The sequence below is a fragment of the Medicago sativa genome, chromosome 7 (assembly GCF_051527215.1).
Source record: "Medicago sativa cultivar Bolivia chromosome 7, Bolivia_mono, whole genome shotgun sequence".
Lineage (NCBI taxonomy): Eukaryota > Viridiplantae > Streptophyta > Magnoliopsida > Fabales > Fabaceae > Medicago > Medicago sativa.
This window is the reverse complement of record NC_140755.1, coordinates 14,217,140-14,224,585: the sequence shown is the minus strand read 5'-3', so window position 1 is coordinate 14,224,585 and position 7,446 is coordinate 14,217,140. Positions and strand designations below refer to the sequence as shown.

At 32.3% G+C, this 7,446-nt stretch overlaps 1 protein-coding gene across 2 annotated transcripts; it reads left to right on the top strand.

Annotated features, from left to right (window-relative positions):
• The first annotated feature begins 705 nt into the window (after positions 1-705).
• On the top strand, positions 706-7,446 carry LOC146904457 (protein LONGIFOLIA 1-like). Of its 2 annotated transcripts, XM_085723887.1 has the most exons (7): positions 706-873; positions 1,352-1,561; positions 3,708-3,760; positions 3,835-4,975; positions 5,048-5,589; positions 5,674-5,827; positions 6,518-7,446. In XM_085723887.1, the coding sequence occupies exons 2-7, from the start codon at positions 1,408-1,410 to the stop codon at positions 7,195-7,197; spliced, it is 2,724 nt and encodes a 907-aa protein (XP_085580013.1). In that variant the 5' UTR covers positions 706-873; positions 1,352-1,407; the 3' UTR covers positions 7,198-7,446. The 2 variants fall into 2 exon arrangements, with proteins under 2 accessions (XP_085580013.1, XP_085580012.1); XM_085723886.1 differs by having other exon boundaries at positions 3,835-5,589.

Genomic DNA, 7,446 nt, shown 5'->3' with positions numbered 1-7,446 from the left:
AGCATATATGACCCACACATTCACATACACAACTTTCACTTAACCTTCTTTCTCTTGTTTCTTTATTAAGGAATTTGATTCTTTTAACCCTTCCTCTCTCTCTCTCTCTCTTCCTATGGGTCCATTCATTGAAAATCATCAACCATATTTTTTATCTGTTAGATAAAGATCAGACGACTTAAATTACAAATTTTATTTTATATGTTTAATTTATTAAGTTTAAAATACAAGTTGTCTAATCTTCATCTAGTAATTTTTGCGTATTCAGTAATGAAATCCATTTTAGTGACAAATTGACATACTCAATTTTGTAGAAATAAAGCCATCCAAAAATTGTGTAATGTGTATCTTCTGATTTTGATTTAATGGTTCATATCCCACGAGTTTGATAACCTGATTTACATAGAATCTAAGCATTCACATAGTACGTCTCTGGTTGTTGGGTGGAGATTAAACGGTCTAAATTTCAATAAATATTTTGATTTAAAATGAAAACCAAAATACTAAACTTGAAATGTTAGTTGTCTAATCTCGATTCAACGGTCGGTGATTTCTAAGCACATTTTGACACATCCTAAACTCCACATCCTAAACTCCAAGCATCTTTATCTCTCTCTTACGTAATGTACTTAAAAAGTAGTCACCACTTCGTATATTCTAAGCAAGCAATTTTTCAACAATCATATATTTAATAGTACACCACAATTCTTTCCTAACACAACACATTCTGGCTTCTGGCTTCTGTAGCAGCTGCATCTTCTTAAGATAAACAAAAAAACAGTAAAAATAAAAGTATTCTTCTGTTTTGTAACCAAACACAGACAGAGAAACCAAAAACATCTCTTCTTGGTTCTCTCAAATGAATCTCTTCAGGTATTCTCTTCACTTTTATCCATTCTCTTTCTTCTCTCTTTCATTCTATTCTTCCATCTAAGGACATTCTCTTCATAGTTTTAAATAGCGGTTACACTGCAAACTTTTATATTATTGTATGTAAATGTGGCTAACACAACCGAAATTGTAGTTGCATACCGCAATTTAAAACTATGGTTCGCCTCCATTCACCGGATACACATATAAAAAAAATTACATGATCAAACATTATCCAGCATTCATATGCAAATTATAGTCAATTTACTACTATGGTCGAAATGTACAAGATTTTAAGTTCTTCACATCGACCTCGCAACCGCAATTTCAAATGCTTCGTCCACATTTTCCTTAAATATAATTTTTTTTAGTGTGGCCTTAACCGCAACTACAATTTAATACCATGACATTGTTGCTATATTTCAATCTTATGATTCTGTTGAACTCAAATTCAAAGATTTTTTCATTTACATTCATTAAGGGCATGATGATTGTTTGAAGCTGTGAATCCAAAGATTGTTTTGAAGAGAAAGAAAAATGTCAAAAAAAGGTTTGAAATCTATGAAGGATGAAAAACAAGAATTGCAGAAGCAAATTGGTTGCATCACTGGATTTTTTCAGCTCTTTGATCGCCACCGTTTCATCACAGGACAACGCACTACCAAGTACATTCAGAATGCATCTTCTTCAGGTATTCAATTATTCATATCTTTGTATTTTTTATTTTTTTGGTATACTAACTATATTGTTAGAACATCAACTCGATTGAAAATGCAATTGGCGAAATACACGATGTTTGGTAACAAAGTTCGGACAATTGTGTTTACGTCTGCAGGGCTGGTCCAACACATATCCATGTTTAAGGCGAATTTTTAGATGAGACTCTTTAAAACTCATATTAGTACTTCAGTCAAGTTATTTTATTTTTATTTTAATTTAATTTAGATACAAAATCATAAATTAAGCTAATAAATTTCAACAGAATCAACCAATTTAACCTTTTGCTGAGAAAATATTAATTTTAGATAATGTTTTATAATTTTAGTAGAATATGAGCTTTTTAACAATTTTTTTTAACAATAGTAGAATATAAAGCATGTTTATCAAGTAATTTTTCTTTTAATATTTTTTGAGGTCTAAGATGATTGTCTTAATGGTCTTACCTTTAGACCGACCTTGAGCAACCTCGGTCGTCTTTCAATTATATTGAAGGTTTATGGTGTATAACGTTTTTTTTTGTTACAATAATTAGTAACCATAAATCATACTCAATCTTGTTTTCGTTTCTCTGTTTTTTGTACATTTTGAAAGTGATTGTTATAGTATAATTAGTACCATTGTGAAATTTTATACTTTCAATTTTTTCCTTTCCTTCTATGTAGATTTTAACATAAGCATGACTAATTATGAAATTTGTTTGACAAGGGTATTAAAAGGAAAAAGGCTGGATGTAAAGGACACAATTTCCTTAGATATTTGTCGTATATTTTTGGCTGGTTTAATAAAAAGGTTCTCATATGATGGAGAAATTTCTTAGGCATTTCTCTTATTTTGAGACAAAGAACGTACGCTAGAAATTTTGGATATAAACCCCCAATAATTACCTTTTATTAAAAAACAAAAAAACATTGTGCTCTTCCACTCTTCATACTAGTCTGTTACTCACAGTTGATGTACTACAAGAACTTCTAATTCTATATTTTGATAAAAAAAATAACGCATACATAATTTATTATAAAAAATAATATTTCAAAATTTGAGCTGAAAACTAGTTAATTGATATGAAGTGAGCAACCATAATTTTTTTCCTATAGACTTTTGTTTTTGGTTCTGAAGAGGTTTTACTTTTTGTTTTTTAGAAGTGTTAACTCAGTGATAAGAGTTTAACTTGGTAAGGTCAAATTACATGGTTCAAATTCCATTTGGTCATTCAAGTCTTAGCAATTTACGAGCTTAGTCTTTGCACGATGAAATATTTGTTTATAAAAAAAAAAAATATATTATGATCAATTTGGCTTACAAAAGTTTTATAGGAAGTTTCCTGAGTAGATTCTATAATCTATGCAACTAGTTCCAAGATACAAAGTTGACTTATTTGGTTTTAGAAGTCAACTCAACTGATCCTCAAGATAGGATTCATATAAATTTATATAATGATTTCTATTACACGTTCAAATACATAATGTTCTCTCATTTAAGAAAAGAAAAAAAAAAAAAATTCAACTTTTTTATAGAGGGATGATATTTGAACAACACAAAAAGGTTGTCACCTTGTACACAATAGTAGTTTTATTTTATACGGTGTTTGATAACTTTTGGTTGTCAAAATAATTTTTCTATTTTTCGTACAACACATTGCACTATTTTTTTGGTGGTGTCTGAGGTTCGAACCTCAGACCTTGCATATATTATACATTGTTCTAACCAACTGAGCTAAGCTCACGGCGACACACATTGCACTATTTAAGAGTTAGAGAATAATACATAAAAATGATTTTATTTCCCTCATCTAACTTTTTAGTATAAATTTTACTGATAAGTGACAACTAGGTATGTGCATGATGTTGTTAGCTGAGGGAAATAAAATAATTCTTATGTATCCTGTAACTCAAAATTGGTATGCAGTTAAGCCCCGATACTCCAAAAAATTTAATTTTTTAATAATCTATCGAGACCATATTGTATCGGAAGTTTTGAAAAATTTCTCATATCGTTGTATCGGCATTGTATCGTATCTCTATTGGGCCAGGTATCAGGGCTTGTTGGTTTGTTATAATATGTCGCATATATTACTTCAAAGTTCTTTTTTCTGACTCAAAATTTTCTTCCTCTTTCAGGTGTAACCAATAATGGCAACAAAGAGCTTGATAGTACAATGCAGAAACCAAAGGTAAAGATAACTATAGTTTTACTCTTTAAAAAATGTTAGCAAAAATCTTTAATAACATATGATTATGAATGCAGACAAAGAATCAAAAGATTGCAAAAGAGAAGCAACAATTCTCCACAGAATCATCAGTAACTTCTGTCTCTTCATCATCTTGTTCATCTAGCATGACATCCCATGAATTTAACGGAATAATTAAGACAGAATCATCGTCAACGAGACAAATTCAAATTTCAAGAAATCCACATTCAAAAGTGTCAGTTGATTTCTTTGATATTGTCAAAGATTCAATGCATAGAGAAGCTAAAGGGTTATATGTGAAAACATTAACCAAACAAGAAATAAAGGGTCATGGTTATGCATTGAACCAACACATAGATTCTCCAAGGCCTATTATAGTTTCGAAGGAACCATTGCATACTCTTTCGAAGTCGAAAAAAGCACATTGGGACTCTCCACGACTCTCTTATGATGCATTGAAATCCACTACAAGGTATAAGGAGCTTCCTAGGCTTTCCTTGGATAGCAAGCAAGGATCCGTTCGAGGGATTGATGGAGGAAACAAGGCTCGCAACTTGTCTATTGGCTTGCAAAGAGGATATGAGAGGAACTCGAGCACAATGGATAACAAAATTCAAGAACCAGAAACATCGAAAAGATCGTCCAGTGTTGTAGCTAAGTTGATGGGACTAGAAGCTCTCCAGGACTCGACGCAAACTGGTCGGACTTCTATCTGCTCCACAGATAAAAATGAGATCATAGCGAGAACTAGCACAAGTGACGAATACAAGAAACAACAAAGTTTGGTGTCCCTGAGGAATAGAAGGGATGATAACTCAATCACAAATGTGAAACCATCTACGCGATTTACGCTAGAACCAACAACTCCTAGGAGGCAACCTGATGCAAACCAAAATTCTTTGTTACAAGATTCTTCAAAGGAAAGTGATTCTAATGTAAAAGCATCAAAGCCTTCTCTTTCTGTATATGGCGAAATTGAGAAAAGGTTGGCGGAACTCGAGTTCAAAAAGTCCGGAAAGGATCTAAGAGCACTTAAACAGATTCTTGAAGCAATGCAGAGATTTACAGATTCATCATCTGACATTAGGAGTGATAATGCAAGTCTAAGTGAACCTTCTAAAGTTGAAAGTCCGAGAAGACAACAAAAAGACTTGCCCTCGGCTTTTGTCACGGTTGAGCCGTCGAATTCAATCCAAGGTAGTAAATTACCAATTGTCATCACAAAACCAACAAAAGTAACTAAAAAAGCCAATAATCCTCCTTCTACAGAACCGCCGATTCCTGATAAATCCCGTCTCAGAAAATGTTCGCCAACAAATGGAAGTTTGATTTGCAAGCAAAAAGCTAAAGGTATTGGTTCAACAACAAAAATTACCGCAGAACCTTTTGGTCAACAAGTTCCTTCAGCAGATAAGAATAATTACTTCAGAACTTCAAAATTGATGCAGTCATCAAAATCTCCTCGAGAAAGTAGTGGACAAAACACCATAGCTAGTCGAAGACTAGAGAAGAAGTTTGGAGTTGAGAGGCGTTCTGCACCGACTAGTCCATCATCGGATTCCACGATTAACAGAAGAAAACAAAACAGCCAACTTGTGGAGTTGTCTACTTCTTCAAGTTCAACATCAACACAAAGTTTCTCTATTTCGCAGGATAGAGATGAATATTTTAGTGAGATGAATTCTCATTGGAGGAAATTTAAGCATCATGTTAATGTCATTTCTTCAGATTTTGGCAGCAACAGAAGCTTTGCCACCCAAAGTGACATAGAAGTAATTCAGCTCAATCAATCGGCAAATATCAATCAAAATGTAAGTATTGCTTCCAGGTATTGTTAGTTAGATTTTGCATCAAAACCAACTGTTAAACATTCTTTTCTTTTTTTTGTTGGTCAGAATATATTTGAAGAGTTGAGGATGGAAAACTCTAAGGCTGCTATAATTGTGACAACTGAGCAGCCAAGTCCTGTATCTGTTCTTGATGCTGCATTCTACAAGGAAGATCCGCCATCTCCAGTGAAAACGAAATCGAACGTTTCAAAAAATTTAGGTAAGCAACTTCAATTGAATTGTGACAATCTAATTCATGGTTATCAATATTTTACGATACATGTAAGTCGTATCTCGATTTGGTAAAAAATTAAACTCAATCAATATGAATCCTTAGTTTGTTGTATCTATTTGGTACATGAATCTCTTCTTGAATGTGAATTCATTATGATGAATTCTGATTAACTATGAAGAATCTTGGTTCATTCTAATGAATCACTACCTAAACGGAGTGTAGTCATCCAAATTTTTGTTAATTTTTCAATGTTATCAAATAGCGGCCTTGACGTTTCATGGCGGATATTTTGCCTTATAATGGTAAATTTCTTTTCTTCCGCAATAAATAACATGGAAACTTTGTAGATTCAGACACTTTTCTTTTGTCATTTGATCAATAACTAGAATCTTGAACTATTTGAAGGTTCGTATATATGATATATCAACTTATAATCTTGCATGTCATTTTCGTTAGTAATTTATCTTACTATTCGTAATAAGATTTTTTTTTTTCATGATTCAGAAAATGGTTATTCCAAATCACGGTATGAATCTTGATTTGATAATAACCATGAGCTGAATGCATTGATCAAAGGAATCATTAAAGCCAACATAACATTTTACGTCTTTACAAAAATCATAGTCAAAAGGATTTCGATTGACATTATCATTTTCTTTAAATCTTCTGCTATAGGTGAAGCTCTAAGCACTGATGATGATAGTGAGGAAAACTCATTGGTTCAAATTCTGCAAGAAATTGATTGGACTGATGAAAAACTCATCAATGTCAATAACATCAAGAATCCTGATCATAAGTATATATCAGAAATACTCATATCATCAGGTTTAGTCATTGATCGAAATTCGAACCAGATACTTCATTCACCAGGCCAAATCATTAACCCAGAATTATTCTATGCACTCGAGCAAATGAAGACAAATAAGTTGCATTTCAATATCGAAGATGATGTGAAGCAAATTTCTAGGGTTATCTGTCCTGAGAAAATGCAAAGAAAACTCATATTCGATGTTGTTAATGACATTCTAGTTAAAAAACTGATATTGGAAGAGTTAGCAGGTCAAAAGGTAAAACGGAAGAAGCTGTTCGAAGAGCTATGTACAGAGATAGATGATTTACAACCTCAAAATAGGAATGAAAGCTTTGTTCATCATGAGGATGAGAATTTGATAAGTCTTTTGTGGAGAGATTTGAAAGATCACAACACAATTTGGACTAACTGTTCCAGCGAGATACCGAATATGGTGCTGGATATCGAGCGGTTGATCTTTAAAGATTTGATAACTGAAGTTGTGAGTGATGAACTTGTAAACAATTTTGGTGGTCATTGCAGGAAAATTCTGTCTCCTATGTAGGAACTTTAGCTTAAGAGTTTGAGGGTGGAAAAATAATCAGTTTTCAATATTTCACTTTTTTTTCTAATCTAGCTAGACATATAGTTTGAAAGGTGTAACAATCTTCTTAGTTGAGAGTTTCGGATTTTATTTTTCTTCATGTATTTATTATAGTATATGTTCATTAATACATGCAGAAATACAAACAAATGCATATCAGTATTGACTTTCACATGGTTAATGAAATATTGCAATAAATTTTACATATTA

What these genes read in the sequence shown, in the direction of transcription:
- LOC146904457 (XM_085723886.1), top strand. Translation starts at nt 1,408, where the DNA reads ATGTCAAAAAAAGGTTTGAAATCTATGAAGGATGAAAAACAAGAATTG. An exon ending in TCAGAATGCATCTTCTTCAG is followed by an intron (nt 1,562 to 3,707) that starts GTATTCAATTAT and finishes TTCCTCTTTCAG; the next exon opens with GTGTAACCAATAATGGCAAC. An exon ending in CGGCAAATATCAATCAAAAT is followed by an intron (nt 5,590 to 5,673) that starts GTAAGTATTGCT and finishes TTTGTTGGTCAG; the next exon opens with AATATATTTGAAGAGTTGAG.